Source organism: Xyrauchen texanus, chromosome 2, assembly GCF_025860055.1.
Source record: "Xyrauchen texanus isolate HMW12.3.18 chromosome 2, RBS_HiC_50CHRs, whole genome shotgun sequence".
Taxonomy (NCBI): Eukaryota; Metazoa; Chordata; class Actinopteri; order Cypriniformes; family Catostomidae; genus Xyrauchen; species Xyrauchen texanus.
The window spans coordinates 25,706,766-25,729,835 of record NC_068277.1 but is presented as its reverse complement, the minus strand read 5'-3'; the positions used below and the strand labels follow the sequence as shown (position 1 = coordinate 25,729,835).

Below are 23,070 nucleotides of genomic sequence, written 5' to 3'. Positions count from 1 at the left end.
GTCACACACTGATATGTCGCATTTGCACTTGGTATGGACAAAAGGTGTCCAGAGTGTTTTATTAGGACATTTATTTAAATGATGCCTCGAGGATATGGCTGAACATAAAATTACATATTAATAAGTCCCTTTTCTGCTGGTCAGTGTGGATTGTGAGGGAGGTTAGTATGCTCGGTGACCTACACTACCGCTAAAGTACTAAAAGTTTTGAAACACTTACTCGTTCTTTATTATCATCTTTTTCTTAACATTTTATAATAATAGAAAAAGCATCACAACTTTAACAGATCCCTTAAACTTTAAAATAAATGGAACTGTGGGAATTATGTTGTGACTAAGAAAATCCAAAATAAATAAAAAATGTGTTACATTTTAGCATCTTCAAAGTAGTCACCCTTTGCCTAGAATTTGCCTAGAATGTTCTCTTGACATTTTCTCAACCAACTTGAGGTATCCCCTGGGATGCTTTTTAAAGGAGTTGCCATCTATGTTTTATTATTATTATTCAATTTGAGTTGAAGGCAATTACTTTTTCATGGTCTTAGTTGTCCAGCTTCACTTGTCCTGCATAAGTTACACATTTTATCTTGCAGATTAAGATTTACTTTCAATGTTTGTTTTAATTGTTCCTTAGCCTTTCCTTCAATCTTTGATGGCTTTTAAGATGTACTTAAATCGCATAATGGTAATCCAGTCCCTGGATGGAATTAGTTACCATATGAAATTTCTCAACAAGAGGCTTTAGCTAAAGAAATACATAAGAGCAAAACCTTGAGCTGGAAGTTCTGATAAGCCTCCTAACGCTGTAATCTAAACATCTGCTATCTTTAAACAAGTGACATTGTAACTCAGAAAAGACAAAGACTCGATCTCTCCATCAATCGGCCCTCTTTGTAAAAAATGTGAATAGATGAAACACAGAGAAGGTTGTGTTTAAAAGTGGTCTGAGTTGGGCAACATACAGTTCCAAACAAAGCTGGCTTCCAACTCTTTTGCTTTTCCGGAGAAACCAGAATTTGGATGCCAGATCTAGCACTGTATTGGGTTACAGGCATGATCGTTTTATTTGGACCCCATTCAGTCGAGTTTAAAGAATCCAGTGATGTGATCAGTTACATCATCAATAAAGGTCTAAAATGCCACTTCACCCTGAGCCAAAACAGTAGCACTTTGATGGCGAGGCTGTTTCTTTAAACCATGCACACGCTCAACGCAACAGCAGGGAAACCTAATCCTCGCATGCTGTTTTACCACTCAACTTTTACGTCTGCTACATGAAGGCTGAAGAGCTTGTTTGGAATACTAATTAACTCAAAGCTGTTGTATATTAAGAGCACTGGGCATTTTTGTAGATCTAGCTCTAATGAAAACAGAGTACCAGTGAACTGCATTAGCAAGCCTTCTCTGGCTTACCACTGCATCCTACACTTGTTCTGATGTTCCCTTCTTCTTTATGACCAACTGTGCATTGGTAATGATATATGGAAACAAAGTCAGAGAAGATAAAAAGCATGATAAGATAGCATGGGTCCTAAGCCCAAATATCTTGGTGTCTCTCTGTTTCTGGTAGTGTTCTGGGTATAAACATTTGTGATAAGGACCCAGTGTAACCATTAACAGCAGCAGATGTGGACCATCTCTTTTGTTTTTATCATGGACGGGTAGTACCATCGAGAATGGGGATCAGGGCTGCAGTGTTGGGGAAGCTGCTTTGAATCTGTGCAGCATACCATGCTACAAGCTAGACATTCAGTCAAGCTAACATTTAACAAATAGAAACATAGAAATTACTACACTGAAGTTACTTAAGGACAATATCTTAGCACTTTGCAAAATATTTAGCTATGAATAAGAAGATCTAAAATGCCACGCAGTGACTCAAATGAGTGAACTGGTAGTGAACTTTTTTGAACTGATTCTTTTACATAAACCAACCAATTCCCTAAAACAAATCTTATTTTCAGTGCTACATATAAGTGAGAGTTTTATTATTGGCTCAGCTTGCTTGGCTGTAAAACCTTATTTGATGCAAAGCTATACAATTTTCAAAACAGCTGAGCTACTGTCATTTTAGTGAAAAAGTTAGTTAAGATAATATCGTTGCTGCTTTTGGTTAGTTAAGCCCTAGGTATACTTCTATTTTGACTCCACACAAATGTGCATGCATACACAGGCGGTTGCCACATGTGTGCTACAACCACTATGAGACACTGGACTTTCTATTCAAGAGATTAGACCCATAAAAATATATTTATATTTCTTCAGAATTGAGTTATAGGATTGCAGGTATCTCCAAACCTCCTCACACACGCATTCTTGACTTGTACATCAACTGTTGTTGTTTTTACCTTCATCTCCTGATGTTTAGCATCGATAACATCTTCTAGCAATTATTCATGACAACAATGGCTCAAATGTAAGTGTTGCCACCTTGTGGACTCACTAATTAGTGCAAATAACTCCAGGCACATGTGTATTCTGCGTGTTCCAAGACGGGCGGTTAGAAAAATCGAACTGCGTGCGTTCAGTGCTCGCGCACTCTGCTGATGATAAGATTTGTGTCACGTGTCCAGAGTGTCCGCGTCTGACCGAAATATACATTGGGCTTTACGCCTCAAGACTGCTGCTTGATATGACCGTCGCCACAAGTTATCCAAACACAGGAGACTCAAATCCTAACACAAATCCTTGCTCCACTGCTCCTGACTGAACACACAGTAAGCGTGTAGGGGCCTGTCTACTGGAAAGTAAAGAGTGGTACTTCTAAAATGCACTGAGTGTTGGAGAGCGTCAAACAGAAGGTAGTAGCACAGTGGCTATTCTGCTTGCTCTTCAACAGCAGGGGCCTTTAACAGATTGGGTCTTTCTCTTGAGAAGTGCACTTGAAAGTGGTTTTACTGCTGCGCTATAAATCTGTTATGCTCCGGGCTGTGTAAATAAGACACTGGTTTGTTTTTACCTGACACTTCTGAGTAGATTGAAAAAGAAAGGCTGATGGTTAACCTCGGAGTGATTGCTAGAGTGGTTCTCGGCACGTGAGAAGAAAACCAGCTTGGATTCCATCAGTTGGGCCTCAAGCTCAGAGGCTTTGAAGAGTAAGTCAAATTCAGAGGGATAGATGAGACATGAAAAAGAGAGTGAAAAGTGAGGACTGAGAGGTAGAGAATGGGATGAGTGTGAAAAAGAGATGAAAAATGTGAACCAAGACAATTTGACATAACGGTGTATTGGATGCAAATATGAGAATGAATGAAGGAGTGGGGAGACATGTACCTGTCTCCGATAAATGTACTAAAGGGAAAGAAAAAAAAAAAGCACGAAGGAAGGAGACAAACAGAGAATCTCCTGGCATGGGCTACTCTCTGTGCCCTTGTATTTTATGTGTGTATGGTGTATGTCTAAAGACCTTGACCACTGCCACTGTGCATGTCCGTTCTCAAGCTGGGTGGTCAAATAGGCTTGATGGAACTACACATACCGCGCACACCAAATCATCATCTGTCCATACACACACACACACACACACACACACACACACACACACACACACACACACACACACACACACACACACACACGTTGTGTTTCCATGTTTTATGGGGACTTTCCATAGACATAATGGTTTTTATACTGTACAAACTTTATATTCTATCCACTAAACCTAACCCTACCCCTAAACCTAACCCTCACAGAAAACATTCTGCATTTTTACATTTTCAAAAAACATAATTTAGTATAATTTATAAGCTGTTTTCCTCATGGGGACCGACAAAATGTCCCCACAAGGTCAACAATTTCGGGTTTTACTATCCTTATGGGGACATTTGGTACCCACAAAGTGATAAATACACGCTCACAGAGACACAGACACAGACACAGACACACACACACACACACACACACACACACACACGTTTACTTAGTTATCTGAATGCAGACATGCCATAGACTTCTATTCTTTCTGCCAATTATAATTACTATGGACTAACCCTAACCTTTCTTCGCAAATACATCAAATTTATTTATGGAGCCCTTGTAAGCTTTCTCTCTTTTTTTAACTGATGTGAATTCTCCCTCCTTCTGTATTCCAGTTTTTCACTTCACATAATTGCTTGATGGAGGAAAAAAAAGTGCAATCCACTTTGTGTCAACAAAACGGATTTGGGTGACCACTCTGTGTACTTTGCAACTAATCCAATTCCATTATTTTTTAGCAAAGAGCAAACTTTCAATGAGCCTATTCTTGAAATACTCTTATAAAGAGAGAGCTTCAAAAGATCACTCAAGCTGACTTACAGCAGCAAATATTTGTAAAAGGCATGGCTTATGCAATTTATGTGTCAACATGGTATGTTTACCGAATAGCTGGCCGCAATGCAGTCAATGCAATGCATTAAAGCAAACTAATTTTTTTTACCCGTGTCGGATACAATGAGAACTGGGGCTAACATTAGCACTTGTGCTGTTTTCTGAAGCCATTGCCACATCACTGCACTGGGACAGTGTAATTTCAGAGGCATTTACCAGCAGCTTTCATGTCCTAAACCCTTAGGGCACTTTCCCACAAAACATGCAAACAGGCACCACTTGGTGTCATTAAGCTTTCTTTCATTTTTTTGTGTTTTTTTTCCCTTTTTCTTCATTAATTAGGGAGTGATAATTATTCTACCCATCTATAGCCCTTTCCAAATTACCATTGGCCAATTATCCAGATTGGTGACAGTTGTAACTTGATTGATGACAATCGTAATAACAAAATAACAGTGTTTGTAGAACTACATGATGAGCTAAGAGCAGATGAAGATGTGAAAGTCGGCACTGACCTGGATCTGCTGTTGAAGGAGATTGATTTTGTGCTGTTGCTGCAGAAGTTGCTGCTGTTGTCTGGCAATCTGAGAAAGCAAAAAGATTTGTTTAGCTGAATGCAGTCAGAACACTTACACTCTAATAGAATTTAAAAGGCCCAAGACATTAAAGGATGTCTATGTAAGTGCAACTGGATTCATTGTACAATGTATTTATACAGACAGATAATATATGCAATCAGAGCTTGTGGATAACATCTCTCATCTACCAATTGACCCTAATAACTGTAATCAGTGAAGAGCTAATGTCAGAGCCAGTTTATTATACACAGCCGGGTCTGGCCGGGCGATCCGCAGCAGGGTGAAAGCCTGGTTGGGTCTGCCCAAGGGTGGGCCTTAATCGGTCAATGTATCCCTCCCTCCAGCCCTCCCTCTAGCCCTCCCTCTCTCCCTCTCTCCCGGCCATTCAGACTCCCCCGTTCCTCCTCCTCGGTGAGCCTGACAGCCTAGGTTTAAGTGTCATTTCATTTTCATTTTCAAATATAATTACAAAGTGTTCACTGTAAGATATCACCCATCTGCAAATGTGTCAGGATTAATTTGTGCTGGCTTCTTCACTAGTGTCAACAGTTAATTACTGTGTCGTGTCTGGATGGCTAAATGACATCCTAACTTCAGGCAGCCCCCACTCCCTCTCTCACTCCCCATCCTTTCCTTCCATTTTGCTTGTCATTAATGGAAAGGGATGCATTCTTGAGCATTTGCAAAACAGTAAATTCCTACCATAACCATTTATTAAAATCAGCTATGTATACAATGAAGATAAAATCCTCATGAACTTAGATATTAATGCGAAGAATCGGGTGAAATTAATAGGGCAAATTCAGAAATGTGAACATCTATTTCAGGTAAATGTAAAACATTAATATACTCCTATACATCTGCAAAATAAATTGACAGCAATTATGTGGTTTAGCTATAAAAACAGTGGATATGTAGATTAATCTTTTACAACATTAACAGAGCTCATGAGCTGTGCTTATCTGCTGATGCGTTCACTACGCCTCATTTGCATGATCTACACATTTTCACATTTACACATTTCATGCCAAGTCTGATCTAATAGGGATCAATTCTTCCATATTTCATCAATTATACACTGTATAATAACTGATACTGTGCATATTTCCTCACAACTGCTGAGCCTGGGTTTGTCTAGGAGTGGAACATCATAGAGTAAATGAAATAGCTAAACAGGAAGACTCATTACCTATTTAAAAGCAAATAAGAGCAATCTTGTTTTTAGTACCTCCTCTGATGAATGAGACAGTAAAGTGAAAAGAGGTGATGCATGGATAATAATGTCTTCATAAGATAGGCTTTAAAAGAAGCAACAGGATTTATAGGACATATAAAATATGAAGCCAATGAGATATGGGCCAGGTTCAGGGGTTCACATTCTCACCTGCTCTTGTTGTTGGCGTGCCAGTTCCATTTGTTGACGCTGTTTCTCCATCTGCGAGGCGGCAAGTTTCTTCTGTTCATCATGGGCAGTGAGGAGCTGCTCTCTTAGGCTGATGAGCTGAGTGATCATGGCGGAGAGCTGGTGCTCCTTTTCTGCAAGACTCTCTGGAGTACCTGCAGCCAGAACACAACGAGTCAACCACACAGGCCCATGAGCATGTGCATAAACAAGGCAAAGATTTCCAGACTCTACCTTCTGGATATGCATATGGAGCCAGTAGATAAAGGTATTCCCTCAAGTGAGTGTCCCTGACCTCATACACTCTCCCAGCATTGAGAAGAAAAAGGTTTAAGTCTAAAGTTACATCAGCCAGATGTCCCTCACCTTTTGTATAATATAGTCTCTATATCAAGGCCAGTTTTCATGGAGACAGAAGAGCAAACAAAGCAAGCAAGCCATTGAAAACAGACCCTTGTTAATTGATTTGTGCATCAGTAGCCCTCCTTGGAGATATAAAAATCACCCACAGAGGAGATCCTGGGATCAATATGTTTGTTCTTGAGAGGCCAAAACAGAGACAACAAATGCTGAGCATCCAAGACTGCTATGTCTAAGTCAAGAGAATTCCTGAACGCTACAGAAGGCAGTGAGAGAGGGAGGTAAGGTCTGTCCTCTGAAAATCTAGCTCCTTCAAAGCCAAGAATGGTATCAACCTCTGACAACAGAAAAGCTTCATTAAAAGTGCGAAGGTTGCAAGCCCCCACTCTCTCTTTCACTTCTGGTGATCACAGCTTCACTGAGAAATGTGAGGAATGAAATTGTTCCCATTAAATAAGAGGAGCTGTCACAAGACGAGTGAAGGTGGCAGATTAGTGACAGACAATACAGGGCAAGTGTGTGTGTGTGTGTGTGTTGGCGAAAGTGGCATGTTTGTCGTGACTGAGGCGCTGCTGTGTAATGTCTGCTCTCAATTCTCATTAAGGGAGGAGCCAAGACAAACACCTTGAAACTGACATGCCTCTTGCAAACAGGGTCACTGTCACCTTTGTATCCTCTCATTATCTCACACACACATGCACATAAAATATCACACTGCTTTTGATCACATAATCACACAAGACAATAAGGATGCCTCATAGACGTCTTTCCAGGAGGAAGTGCTGTACCTTTTGCTAATCAATGCTAAGTGATCCTTCCCTGAATTACAAAGTAGCCATAATTGCTTGTGAGAAGCTGGATGGTAACTAGGTCTCTCGTTGCTCTCTCTCTTTTTCCTTTTTGTGAGTAACCTCAAGAAGAGCCAGAGAGCCGTACGAACTGTATGATTCCCTTGGCTTGTGGCCAGCTCAGTGTTAAATTCTTTCCTGGGTGCCTTCCTATGTTTCTCTGGACACATCTGTCTTGAATTTCTCCATAGGTGCTCCCTGGGGCCCACTCTAGTTCAACTATTTTAATTTGACTAAACACCTGATTTATTTTATCTCTCCGATGAGGAAGGCCATTTGTCTTAATAGGGGCTGTCAACCTCCAGCCCCCATTCAAAGCAATTTAATGGTCTGCCCTGTGCTGCCGTCGCCACTGCAATGAAGAAAGAGAGAGAAAGAGGCTGCAATTCCCTATTTATCCTATCTCAAAAAAGGCACATAAAAAGCACCCATTCACTGCTTCTGCTGCATGTGGTTTCCCTGAGCCTGAATTGACTTTTTATTCAGCCAACTACACTTGTTGTGAATGGCTTATCTGTAAAATTGATACATTTGCTACAGATTTTATTAACCTTTGGCTTGAGTCATGAAGGAACACATTTAGCAGTGGCTACTGATGGGACTGACATCTGCCCCCACACGAGAGAGAGAAAGAGAGTGAGAGAGCTAGCGAGAGAGGTGAGTGCATGATAGAGGGTTGCTAGGGGTTGCGGAATATCTCTCAGTGGATGAAGGGAGAGCCACTCCACAAAGTCAGAAGGGCTTTTCGATGTCAAATAGCATTGTGACAGGGCGGAGGGCGGGGCCGGGTCGTGATTATACACACCCGGTCCCTTATCAGGCTAATTAAGCCTCCGAGAGGGATAAAGGCCGATTGCGGATGGTGGTGCGACGAGAGAGTGATCGTTTACGGACATGTCCGTCTTGTGTGTGTGTTTGTCTTTTGTTTAAGTTAATCATTAAAATATTGTTTATATCGCCAGGCCGGTTCTCGCCTCCTCCTTTCCATTGAACTGCTTTACAAGCATAACCCAGCGCTGATCGATTTTTTTCACTTATTTGACTATAAAACCCTGCCAGTACAGTAAGACAAAATACACATGTTAAAAATACATTCTCTGAAAAACCTAAATATCTTATGCAGTGTTGTTTCTAAAACAAGTTCATTCAAATTTATCTTCTTTTAAGAAGATAAATTTGATATAGATATAAGATTTTTGCCGTAATATCAAAGGTCTTACTAGAAAAAATAAATTATGATCCAACGTGAATTTTCTTGATAAAAAATATGATCATGCCTGATAACATGTGCATGTAAAATGACTAGAAATAACATTTTAGCTTAGCGTTAAACTGACAATTTACCCAAGGTTTATTTCTATTTCTTCTACTCCAAACTTACTTCAAACCTACTTCTCTGTCTCCTCGTATGAATGTAACACATCATAAGAAAGTGTTTCACTGGTGTTCAAATGCACTTTGGATCACATCATTTATTTGTATAAATGTTTTTCATCTGAAAGGACTAAATATTAAATGAAACAAATGACAATAAAATGTAGAGAAATCTCTTCAGTAATCAAAATACTTTTTGAATGTAACTGTATTCTGATTACCAATAATTTAAACTGTAACTGTAGCGGAATACAGTTACTTGTATTTTAAATACGTAATCCTGTTACATGTACTTCACTATCCACAACCCTGTATGTGTGTATATATATATATATATATATATATATATATATATATATATATATATATATATATATATATATATATATAATTTAGCACGATTACTCAAGGATAATGTGTTGGTGTGATGGCTGCTGGAAATGGGGCCTGTCTAGATTTGATAAAATATTACTTTTCTCAAATAGTGATGGTGCTTTTTTTGAATGCCACTTTGGTGAATTAAACCAATTTCCTTCCGAAACAGCAAAATCTGTACATTATTCCACCAGTGTGTGTGTGTGTGTGTGTGTGTGTGTATATATATATATATGCACACACACAAACACACACTGGCAGCCAAAAGTTTGGAATAATGTAGAGATTTTGTTCTTATGGGTTCTTATTCACCCAAAGTGGCATTCAACTGATCACAATGTATAGTCAGGACATTAATAAAGTGAAACTACATTTTTATAAAAAAAAATTCACAACTTCTTATACTACTTCAGTGTTCTCATCGAAAAATCATCCATGTGCAGCAATGATAGCTTTGCAGATTCTTGGCATTCTAGTTGTCAGTTTGTCCAGATATTCAGGTGACATTTCACCCCACATTTCCTGTAGCACTTACCATAGATGTGGCAGTCTTGTCGGGCACTTCTCACGCACCTTACAGTCTAGCTGATCCCACAAAAGCTCAATGGGGTTAAGATCCATAACACTCTTTTCCAATTATCTGTTGTCCAATGCCTGTTTTCCTTTGCCCACTCTAAACATTTCTTTTTTATTTCAGTTTCAAAAGCAGCTTTGTCTTTGCAATTCTTCCCATAAGGCCCGCACCCCTAAGTCTTCTCTTTACTGTTGTACGTGAAACTGGTGTTGAGCGGGTAGAATTCAATGAAGCTGTCAGCTGAGGACATGTCAGGCATCTGCTTCTCCATTTCTCAAACAAGAGACTCTGATGTACTTATCCACTTGTTTAGTTGTGTCTGGGCCTTCCACATCTCTTTTAGTTAGGCTGTTTCATTATTGTCAGTGATCAGACCTACCACCGTCGTATTGTCAGCAACTTAATGATGGCATTGGAGCTATGTGTTGCCTCACAGTCATGTGTGTATAGGGAATACAGGAGTGGGCTGAGAACACAGCCCTGCGGGGCTCCAGTGTTGAGGGTCAGTGATGAGGAGATGCTGCTGCCCATTCTAACCACCTGATGCCTGCCTGACAGGAAGTCCAAGATCCAGCTGCACAGTGAGCTGTCTAAGCCCAGAGCCCGGAGTTTCTCATCAAGCTTGGAGGGCACTATGGTGTTGAATGCTGAGCTGTAGTCTACAAACAGCATTCTCACATATGTTTTCCTTTTTTCCAGGTGGGAGAGAGCAGTGTGTATTGTAGATGCAATGGCATCATCAGTGGAGCGGTTGTTGCGGTAGGCAAACTGCAATAGGTTCAGAGAGGTGCGCAGCACAGAGCAGATGTGATCTCTGATTAACCTCTCAAAGCATTTGCTGATGATGGGGGTCATCATCAGCACCCCTTTCATTTGTATGAAAACTTCAGTTTTTGGCAATTTCAAGCATTGTATAGCCTTCGTTTCTCAAAACAATCATTGACTTATGAGTTTCTAAAGAAAGCCGTTTCTATTTTGCCATTTTGTTTACCTAATATTGACCTTAAGACACGCCAGTCTATTGCATACTGTGGCAACTCAAAAACATCATTCATTTAATGAACCAAATAGCTTTAAGCTGTATTTGATATAATGGAAAGTGATTTTCTAGTATCAAATTAGAAATTTAACATGATTACTCAAGGATAAGGTGTTGGAGTGATGGCTGCTGGAAATGGGACCTATCTAGATTTTATAAAATATTAATTTTTTCAAATAGTGATGGTGCTGTTTTTTACATCAGTAATGTCCTGACCTAACTTTGTGATCAGTAAAATGCCACTTTGGTGAATTAAAGTACCAATTTCCTTGGTAATTGCTACTTGGTTTGTAAATTAGTTTTGCCACCGGTCGACATGTTCAGTCCATGCCGAGTTCCAATGGATCACATAATTTTAGTTGTGCTTATTCCATATGGTTATAACAATAAGAAAATCCCTCAATCTACAAACTGCATCCTTTGTATTTTCTTTGCGTGCAGACACATTTTCCAATACAAGCAAATATACATTATTTGTATAGTAATATATTTGTATTCCCTCAGTAAAAATGGTTTTGGGGAACATTAACGAGCTATGATTTATATGGTTTTCATTCTTGAATTGTATCTGTCAAAATGACAAAATTCATTTGGAATTATCCGTCAATGTTTTTAAAATGACATTCTCTCAGTTATTTACGTAGGGTAAACACTGACTTTTCGAGTAACCGACTACTTTTCTGGGCTGTTAGTCTACTAGTAAAAATAAGCAGCCTTGTAAGACCTAGTGTGTGTGTGTGTTGGTTGGTAACCGAGCATAAATACGTGTTACAGTAGCCATGTGTTACTGAGGGTCCAGAGGCTCAGGAGGGCCCAGCACAGGGTCTGTATGTGCCGGTCCGGACAAACACCAACAGCATACTAACAGAGGACCCATTGTTTGTTCTCCGGCTTGATTGTTCAGAGCCCCCCCTCCCCCCCAATGGTGAATGCATTCCCTTGTCTCTCACTCCTCCTCAGATTTCTGCTCTGTTCTGGTACTTTCTCATTGTTTTCAGTCTGTAACAGCGCCTTTGACAACATGCAGTGGTTTATTTAATAATAATACACTAAAGTGAGCCATATTTCGCAGATTAAATTTTTTTACAGTTCATTCTGTAACTTGCATTATATTTTGGTAGCGAGAATCCTATTCTTTCTGTGTTGAATTATAGATCCCTTTTAAAAGCAGATAAAAGTTTTATTGGCAGGGGGCATGGAGAGTCTTGGCCTGTCTGCAGAGTGCTGAAAAAGAGAGCACTGGTGCATATTGCATTGCTCTGAACAGCAGTGAGTCTGGCTACTCTTGTAAAGGTGTCTCATTGCATTGCAGTTCTTGCAAGAGACAAGTCTGGCAAGAAGATGCATCTTTAGCTAAATAATGAGTGCAGGTTAGGTTTGTCTAATTCATCACGGCAGGCTGAGGACATAACATTCCACTCTGGACACTTAGCTGTGGTGAAGGGGGAAAAAGAAAGAATGAGAAAGGAAGAAATTAAGAATTAAGAGAGGTACGTGAGTTTCCTTTATCCTTAGCCGAAACTGGACGTAAACAGTATAAGCAGTGGTGGCTCAGCGGGGGCAGTGGTGGCTCAGCGGTTAAGGCTCTGGGTTACTGATCAGAAGGTCGTGGGTTCAAGCCCCAACACCACCAAGACACCACTGTTGGGCCCTTGAGCAAGGCCCTTGAACCTATCTGCTCCAGGGGCGCCGTATCATGGCTGACCCTGCACTCTGACCCCAGCTTAGCTGGGATATGTGAAAAATAAATAATTTCACCATGTATATGCAGAAATGTATGTATAATGTGTGACAATTGGTCAAATTAAATTAAATTAATTAAATTAAATTAAATTAAGCAAACATAACGAAACATTGTTCGAACATTTACCTTCCTCTCCCTTTCAGTGTCACAAACCAGATTTGATGACATTTCCCACAATGCCTAACTAGAATACTGGAGAGAAACAACTGTGACTGCAGTGAATGAGCGAGAGAGGGAGCTGTCAAAGAGATGGGCCAGCAGATAAAAGACACTTTGTAGGGGAGCGATTTGTTCTGTCCAACAGCTATTCTGCCACCCCAGGACAAGCCCACCCCCCTTTCCTCTCTAATCAAGCAGTCTCTAATTTGAGTTCCAAGTCCAGCACCAGGGAAAGAAGGGCAGCTTGTTACTTTGAAGAGTCTCATGTGAATAAGAGAGATAAAAGATCCAGGCACACACTAGAAAGAAAAAGGATGAAAAAAGGAAAGGGGCACAAGAGGGAAAGGCTCTCTATTCTCATCTCTTCCTTTGGATAGGACAGCTGAACCATTATTACTACATGTGAATGACTTTTTTCCCCACTAATGTACAAATACTGGAATTTATTTGTCTCTTCATCAGTCGGCTTTTGTGGATGCTCCTATTTGCTGCAAGCCCATCCTAAGTAAATTAAGAGGGCTCCAGAAGCAGCAATTGTGCCCAAGCTGGGTCTGGGCAAAGGTTGCAGATAGCTGGCATGGCTGAAGTGGCTGAAGGCTGTGAAAAATTTATATTCCATCATCTATATAAAAATACAGGCACTAATGATTTTCAGGCCAGCCATACTGTACAGACAAGAACTTTGAAGGTTCTATTGTGTTAAATCTCACTGTTCAAACTCTGAATATATCTATTGTCAATTATTTTCAATTTCAACACCAATAAGAAACTATTAGAGTAATAAAAGTGACCAAATTGACTTTTTTGTCAGTGACCTCATAGGTGATTACAGATTAATCACTTATTAATGGTCTTTCATCCTACAGAAGCTTGTTGCATCTAAAGACAAGACTCCAAGGGTAAAGATCAAACTAAATCAAGTACAGAGGACACACACAGGCACTTGCAAAATCCTTATAATTCTGTTCAACAGAAATTTGAATTGTATATCCAAATAAATATTACTGCATATAACTGTCAGTTAAAAGATAAAACTGTCAGTTTATCAGTTAAAACTGATACTTAAAATAATTGTTTAAAATTTATTAAATAAGAGTAAAAATTTATAAATACACAGTTAAAACACTTGTTGTAATAAAATACTTATAATTAAAAAAAAATTCAACAATTTATTTTTGCTTTCATTTTTTTACTTTCAGCAATAAAAATAAATGTTTCATTATGTTTTCAAATGTTCACATTTTTCAACAATTAATTTTTGTTTGTTTGTTTTTAAACAAAAATTAGAACATTTTGTTGAGTACAGATGACTGAGTGTTAAAAAGCACATTTGTGTTTTTGAATTACAAGCGACGTTTTAAGTGATATCATGTTAATAAAACTGTTACCCTTGCTCCTGAATTGATACGGTATGACCAACAGCTGTTTTACCTGGCCTGCTGCCTCATGTGATGATCGAAACCCTGCTGATCCTGCCAATAAAACATCATTAACTAGCATGCATAAGGACCTGCTAGCACATGTAAGCATATGGCAGCTCAAATCATCAACTAAAAAAAAAAAAACATTAAATGCTGCATTCATATTTAACATAATACAAATTTACAGCTCATTTCCAGGCTATAAAGAGGGTGACAGTCTTGTCCTCAATTTACACTAGTGCCAAACCAGATACAGCACTGTGAGTTTTTAAATGTAATTAGCTGTGTATGTTAGCATGTATGGCTAGGCCCATACTGAATCAAATGTTTATTTGTTTTTCCTTAATATAAATGAATACATTTTGTTTAAATAAGATAGAAAATTTATGTTTTGCCAATTTGATAATACCCTTATTATATAATAAAACTCTTTTATTATACAGATAATCCTCTACTGTCGATCTGTTTAACACAGGTTACAATTTAAATAATCGGTAATTAGAATACAGTTACATTCAAAAAATATTTTGATTACTGAAGAGATTACTTTATTGTAATTTGTTTAATATTTAGTCCTTTCAGATGGAAAATATTTATACATATAAATGATGCGATGGGCAGCGGTGAAACACTTTCTTATGATGTGTTACATTCATACGAGGAGACAGAGAAGTTTGAAGTAAGTTTGGAGCAGAAGAAATAGAAATAAACCTTGTGCAAATTGTCAGTTTAACGCTAAGCTAAAATGTTATTTCTAGCCATTTTACATGCACGTTATCAGGCATGATCATATTTTTATGTCAAGAAAATTCACGTTGGATCATAATTTCTTTTTTCTAGTAAGACCTTTGATATTACGGCAAAAATCTTATTCTTGATAATTATTTTTGTATTGTTTTCCTGTAAAAATATCAAAAAATCCTTAAAAGAAGATAAATTTGAATGAACTTGTTTTAGAAACAACACTGCATAAGATATTTAGGTTTTTCAGAGAATGTATTTTTAACATGTGTATTTTGTCTTACTGTACTGGCAGGGTTTTATAGTCAAATAAGTGAAAAAAATCGATCAGCGCTGCAGAAGAAATCCAAAGTATTTAGAATACGTTACTGACCTTTAGTAATCTATCGGAATACGTTACAAATTAAATTTTACAGCATATATTCTGTAATCTGTAGTGGAATACATTTCAAAAGTAACCCTCTCAACCCTGTATATGTATGCATATGAGTTTATGTACTATATGGAAAGTGTGTTAACACATACTCAATTCAATCTTACTACACACTGTCAACACATATTTTTTCCCTCCCATCTTGAAAACACCTGATTGATACCAAAAGTCAACAGAGTGGCTCTTAAGCATAGACACACTTCATGTTCTTGACGTTCATGTGGCACTTTAATGACAACTAATAATCTAATGACTACAGCAGCAATGCTCACGAGTGTAATTAAGATAATGCATGAGCCCTGCTCTTCTCCCAGCATCCTGACCATCACACAAACCTCTTCATTAAAGAGTCCTTCTGAGATAACAGCTAAACCTACCACACAATCCACACACAGACTGACACAGGACAGAGAGCTCCTGATGTGCATTTCAATGTTTCTCCTATCAAATCTGATCTGTGCCGAGGTCACCGCTGAGAATGGAGCTGTCCTTGAGCACCCACTTTTAAAATCACCCATTCATAACTCACTTAGATGCCTTGAACTTTTCTTGTTTTATTATTATTATTGTTATCATTACAGAGAATAAAAGGCCCTGATTAGCGTCAACAACCAAACTAGGCAACCATTCAAGGCCTTCCTTGTGCTTGAGTCTCAGATACATGTGTGTGTGTGTGTGTGTGTGTGTGTGTGTGTGTGTGCCTACCATAAAGGTTTCATTAGGTGTGGTGTATGTCCCTTTTGGACCTAGGGGCTTGGGCTGGAGTGGAGACAGAATCCGGAAACTCTACTGTAGTCAGAAATGCAGCATGAAACATGCTTAAGCGTCCCAGCTACGGCCCTGCCAGCTCTTAAACTGCATTACACACCCGTGAACAGAATATTAGCTCTGCAAGCCACCCTCTGATAAACATTAGCTCTCCCAACACTGCAGTGCACTGCATTAAAGCTCTGTTTGCTAGTGGCACATATCATGCAAAGATGTTTTTAATTTGTGAATAATTGTGTTAAACTGGATTTCACCACCTCAGAGAAACTGTAGGCCCGGACTGGCATATGTAACAGTGTAGGACATTGTGAATCTGCTTAATTAATGAAAATAAATGCCTAGCATGAAAGCTTAAATGCATGCTGTGTGGTTTAGTGTCCAGAGAAGTGATTTTACTCTAGTCTGAACAGTGTGGCTGTGTGCTGGACTGCCTCAGTGGCTGTCTTCCTCTAAACAAACTTCTGTTCACAAGAAACCTTCAATAACACCATGTGAGGAGAGGCAGCAAACAAGGTGTGCCTTTTTACAGCCAAACGCCACAAGCTAAATTCCTCAATTCATTAGGAGAGAAACGGAGCACAGCTCTCCCTGCATTCATCTTGCAAATGTGGCCCAAAGAATAATAATTTACAGTGGCTCATATTTCACTTGGGTACATAAGGGCAAACAGTTTGACTATCGAGGCGTTAGGGAGAGAAAATGCAGAGCGTGCCACTAGAGGATGGGGGAGATGGAGGAATATTTAAAATGGCTTGATGGCTGGAGAAGTTTTCCTCTCTCTCTAGGTAAGGAACAATGTCTCAAAAGAGTAATGGAGAATGGTTTCTTATCCACAGCCTTATGTGGCACAGATCAAATATCAATAAGGAATCAGAAATGTGTGATGTTTTGCTTAACTTTGATTACTCTGAATATGTCAAATTATTTTAGTAACATTTAAGAAAATAAAAAATAATAGTTTTTATTTTATTAGTAAACTTCCTCTTTGTTTTATCTTATTAGTAGCTATAATGTGTAATGCCATTAAACTTTGATTCATACCATTTTATGAGATGGAATAGCAACGCAAAAAAAAAAAAAGAAAAGTTGTCTAAAAGGATTAAGCATTTTCATGCTTATTCCTAAGTGTAATGTCACATATATACATTGGTATGAGCTCTCTGCATTTATTAAAGCCTATTAAGAATAAAGGTGATGTTAAATTGAATAATCATGTTTTTAAGTAAATCCAGCTGCTGGAACAATCAGAGCTCTGTACACTCACAGTCTGCTCTCTGTCCAAGAGCATCTCAGTCAGGTACAAGTCCCATTAAAATCATACTCAGTCCTGCTCCTCTCTTAAAGAGCTTCTACTTATCTACCAACCACAGGATGTTCTTTCCACAACCATGTGGATGGTTGATTAGGGGAGTGAGGGGTCTCTTATTCCAAAATCAACCATTTTTATGCGATCACACAATGCTCTGAGTTTTCTGATTTTTGTTCTTTCTTTTTCTTTTTCCTTTTTGGTCGCTGTTTGCATACTCTAATTGCATGAGTACGGTTTGAGTTCCAGTCTTTTTAATCACATGTTTTAAACAGTCAGGGACATCTGAACGTTCAAGGCGACAGAAACAAAATGGCTTTGTGCAGAAGCGCAATAGCTCTGATTGAATGAAGAATCCCATAAAAATGACAAAGCCGAATTAAAATTCCACCAGAATATGAATTCAAATTATTTTTAAGAAGTGTCCGGAAAATATCTAAAAATGAATGAGGTGCAAGGGTGGCAGTGTCTTTAATTAAAAAAATTAAATGTCGCTTAAGTGAACCATAGCTTCTCATACATAAAAAATGTCAAACGCATTAATTGCACCAGCAGCACCTCTTTGCATTAAATTTCACAATTAAATCTCTCTGGCATATATCTGATTCTTCTTTAATATTTATTTATTTCTCTCACTCTCACTCTATCTCTTCCTCCTCTCTCTCTCTCTCTCTCTCTCTCTCTCTCTCTCTCTCTCTCTCTCTGACAATCGAGCAGGCACTGCTGTGGCTTGGACGTCCTCCAGACATCCTGCTTCTCCTGCTTTGTGGTTTTGTTTTGCAGATCACATCTCTCACTTCACTGTTCCTCCTGATTGACAGCTGAGTTCAGGTATGAAAACAAACACACTGCTCCGGCGGCAGTGGTTGGAAAACGATCCATACCTAACTCTGCTTTACCCGCCGTGCCTGCTACTGCTGCCCTTCACTTTATGTCTATATCCTTCCAATGGGCTTAAAGAAACAAGCATTTCAGCACATTTTTTGCCTTCCTCATTCAAATGAATTTACTGGTTAAATTTAAACACACCTGGAACATATGAGGAATGAATCATGGAAAAAATTTACAGACAACTAATTGAGCTTCTAACGCATGGACAGACCTGAAACTGTGAACTGGTGTGAACATCTTGTTTACTTGTTGTGCAATGGGAGATAATGTTGTGTTGAGCAAGTCTAGACATGCTTCTGTGTTTTAGAAAGCAGTTCTAAGAGTTCTCTGAGGTTTTGCTTTTTTCACTCAGCACTATTGTTCGTTGTTCCCTCAAGCGTTTAGTCACCTTCTTCAGCTAGTAAACGGTGTTTCTTTCCATGGCACAGTGTCTTGACAGGTTCACAAAGCAAAAAATATGTAAAGGCTTTAAGGAACAGCTGTAGAAATCTCAAGCATCTGCATGTCACATGCTCAAAGTGGAGCTACATGCTAAAAGCGACAAGAAACTTTGTTTTAATTTCTATACACAGTTCGGTATGGGCAGAAATTCCTACCTGATTTATTTATCGAACAAAGATCAAGGCGGCTTTTTGTTGCATGGGGACAATGGCACAAAAGAGCTGAATGCACAATGCCATTGGTTCAGATATGACAGCAGAAACAGCAAGGTCAAACAGGCAACAGCTTCCTTTTCATCCTCATGTCATCTTTTATCTAGTGCTCTCCTCTACTATTTCCAAGCTAGCAGCATGTGTGGACTTTGTATTGATTTTTTAACCCAACAATTAATGCGCTCTCTGATTTATCATAATACTTTAGATCTTAATCATAAGTTGTGTATGTTTTCTCTTTTTCAGATTGGTGCCTTTGTTTGTGGATTAATAAAACAGACCTTGTGTGTCTCTAACCCTGAGCTTCCTTTTTAATTGCCTGTATTTACATCAGACCGACTTCAAACGCAAAGAGAGACATTTTGTAAGGGGGAGCACAAAGGAGGCCTTTGAAATGTCTACAGTCATATGAAATGGCAGGCTAATTAGAAACCTAAGGCTGCCAGTATGATATGAAAAGTAATTCTGTCTTTTTCCCTGCAGCCGCCCGCAGCCTCACTGGAAATCACAACGGAGGCCACCGGTGGGGTATTATCAACGCCTTCTACCTGTTTATACCTTTTAAACATGACCTCACCCAATGCCATTTATCCAACAGAAAAATACCCTGTAATTTAAAAAGATCTCCTTTAAAAAGGCTAAATCATTCCCCTCACCATTTTCTCCGCTGCACTTTGATCTACAGTGCCAAATAACAGGGACAGGTACAATGAATCTAGTTTACCAAGATGTGATTTATATTTGAGGGTTCATTAAGGTTATTGCCGATGAATGCACTAATTAGAATGTACGAATGTTTTTTTTCCCCTGTTCTCCCCCTGATTTAAACCCCTCCTCCACTCAGAGAGTAACACTACTCCAATAATTAAAACCAAGGACAAATGTTATTCATAATTCTAAATAGCAAAGGGATAAAAAGGAGAGCCATTAAGCAAGGGAACAAAAAAACAATAACACTTCTCACCAATGTTATTACCCTTGCAATCTCAATCCTGCTATTAACTGCCTCCTAAATGTCTTCTCCATTAAAACTGCTGTGACATACTGATGCTATAACATTTGATATTCTGAGTGTTATGACACCTGTACCTCACCGAACAGAAAATAATGTTATTGAAACACATGGCTGTAAAAGTGAGTTCAGTAGGTAATATAGACGTACTTCTATGTGACAAACAGATGGAGCTCTATTTCTGCCTGTGTCTGAGGGAATGGTGTGTACTTGTGTTGGTAGGTACAAGCTAAAGTAAAAAAAATGAGAGGAAATGAAGAGAGAGAAAGTGAGAGAGGTAGGAGTGTGTGGCTGGAGCCGGGGTGAACTGGTGTGTTATCAGAGAGCTGTTACAGTGCTCTCTTGCTACATAAACACTTCTCTGTAACAGCCAGTACTAAGACCTGCTCGCATTTAAAAATAAAACACAAACACAAAAGCTAATCCCATGTACACCTTCACTGGTTAAAAACAGTGCATGGGCTGTACTGTCTTCCAATACACATTCATACATGTATTCTTCTCGTCTTTTCTCTGTTTACATCAAGCCCCCTTTCCTTTTAAAGTGTTTCTAAACATTAGTAAACTGAAAAGTATCTCACCTGCCTGAATACACAGCAATTCCTGCCTCATTTTCTATTCCAAGAGATAAAAAACCCACTATAGTCCTCGTAATGCATTTCAAACCTGTATATTAATTATACTGAAAATATAGTGGTTGTGAAAAGAATTTAGACAGGAGAGATAAGAGTGACTAAAAAAAAAAAAGAACTGTTTTCTAATACTTCATATTCTGGAGCCAGGAGCAAATTCCTCACTAAAGGCCTGTTCACACCAAATCCGTGAAGAATTTGCGAGACGAACTTCCGATGAAAGGACTATTCATACAGAGACCGCAATTAATTAAAAGAAAAATTATTTAGCCCCCATACAGTAGGAGACACTGTTGCTGTTCTACAAACATATTTATAATAGTTTCCTGCCCAGACCCTTTAGCATTCAGCTGTAAATGCTAGAGGTTAATTTATTGAATGCTGTTAAAGCATTTATCTAACGAATTTGTTTCATTATGCTCTTTCAATGTTTTTGATGCATTTAGAGTAATTTAGAATTTTTCAAACAAGTGAGATGAGTAAAGAGCGCTGTTGCATAACCATCTGTACTGTGTCTTTATATTGGCACAAGTATTTTGCTATGAGTATATTCCAAACTAACTCCCGAACCCAACTTCTCATTTTATAATGCCTGGATGATATTACACAAGGTATAGTGATATAAATACACGTGAAATAATGTGCATTAAAAATAACAGAATGAAATATGATGCATGATAGCAAAAGTAATATAAAAGAAAACATTGGCTCATGGCCTTTTCTATATTTAGTTCTTGTATAATTGTATTGAATTCAGGGTTTCTTGTGCTTGGTGAGAAAAAGAGCACAGTTACAGGAATACTTTGTTTTATATATATATATATATATATATATATCAGTAAGGTTTGCAATTAATTTGTCTACAGTTGTAGTAAAATATTGCATACAAGACTTTTTATGGGATATTTTACTACAAACTTTACTACGACTTGCCGAACCTTACAGCTATTTTTAATGTCAAGGTAATATAACAGGTACAGTGATATGCATATTAAATAATGTACATTAAGACAAAACACCAGACACAATATAAAATTTGAGGTAGCAGCACAATGCATACATATTTAAAAAATTATGTGTTTTCAGCTTCTATATATTATTTATTTCCTGCATATTTGCAATGAATTCCATATTTTTGTGCATGAGACATGTAAAAGAGCACAGCACCTGTGTTTGCCAGTTGAGAAGCGCCACCAACGCATTGGATTGGGCAGCTGCAGTGACTCTGGATTAAAAGCTGATTTAAGTGATTAAAAGCTTATATCTCACTGGTCATTTCGTTTTCATCGCAGTCAAAAAAAAAAAAAAAACTCTCTGTGAAAAAACCTTCAGACTGTCGGTGGAAGATTTGCCGGACCTTGCGTCAATAGTGCTATAGGAATCTATTGATCCAGTTCAAAAGCTCATTCGGAACGAACATTCATACCAAAAAAACAAAACAAAAAATAAACAGACATGGTGTGAATAGGCCTTAACTCTTATAGGAATGGAGACTGTCTTCACTTTGATAGAAACAGATCTGTAAGTAAGTCACTGGATTTCAAAGTTTACCTTTGATTTCTCCTAACAGTTCACCTGTGTTGAGTCGCTCCATCTTCTCTTTCCAGTCTTTAGAAAGGAGTTTCTCCATGCAGGAGGATTCTGAAACAAACAGTCGATTTCTCACAATCAAACTGAATGTATCTTCAATGGGGAGAAATAATAATTTTACATTAAATTTATAGACTGTGCACAAATTCAATAGCATGTGGCAGAGTACATTTCAGGGGCTAAATTGCATACAAAGCTAAAGTATAAATACAAACACAGATTTGACTGCAAACATGGATTGAGTGTAACAGACAACTGCAGTAAATAGGCATTCAGACAGCAGTCTGCATTGAAATACATCTCTCACAAATCCACAGCTTTGACTAAGACCCACAAACCTTGAGCAAAAAAACTATTTGTGCTCATCTAAAAAAGACAAAGAAAAGATAAAGAAAAAAGGGGAAAACATTCCAATTGAAAAGGTGCGTTGAGCAAAATGAAAGAAACAAATTCCTTCTACTTCTTAGGAAAGTGAATGTAGCACGCACCTGGCTTTCAAAAGCCACGTTACAAAATAATTGTCGGACGCACGTTGTGATGGATGGACCGTGGTAATAATGTGAAATTCAAAAGAGATCAGTAGCTGGAGTGTATTAAAGTAGAAAACTGTCACAACAGTTTGAGTATTAGGGTTGATGTCTAAAGGTCAGATATTTTTTATATATATAAAAGTATAAATATAGCATAATTTTTGACTGAAAGAAATTATCGAATGCAATATTCTCAACTTAGGACAACTACATTCTGTAAAAGTGTCAAGGTGAAAATGTTTCTCCCTCAAGCTGAAAAACAAAGTGAGAGAATTTAAGGTTCTTTATAAAAGGTACTAATTGTTTTTATATATATTAAAGGGCAAGCATGG

At 38.3% G+C, this 23,070-nt stretch overlaps 1 protein-coding gene across 10 annotated transcripts in view; it reads right to left on the bottom strand.

The window, feature by feature from the left end:
* Nucleotides 1-23,070, bottom strand: part of LOC127655298 (transcription factor SOX-6-like) — a 184,305-nt gene that overhangs the window by 72,896 nt on the left and 88,339 nt on the right. For 7 of the 10 annotated variants that reach the window (XM_052143064.1, XM_052143083.1, XM_052143091.1 and 4 more), the window contains 3 exons: nucleotides 22,170-22,259; nucleotides 6,271-6,443; nucleotides 4,824-4,892 (listed from right to left, as the gene is read on the bottom strand). In XM_052143064.1, the coding sequence (XP_051999024.1) occupies nucleotides 4,824-4,892; nucleotides 6,271-6,443; nucleotides 22,170-22,259 (332 nt within the window). The remainder of the gene's footprint in view (nucleotides 1-4,823; nucleotides 4,893-6,270; nucleotides 6,444-22,169; nucleotides 22,260-23,070) is intronic. The other 3 variants (XM_052143099.1, XM_052143108.1, XM_052143057.1) reach the window with 2 other exon arrangements.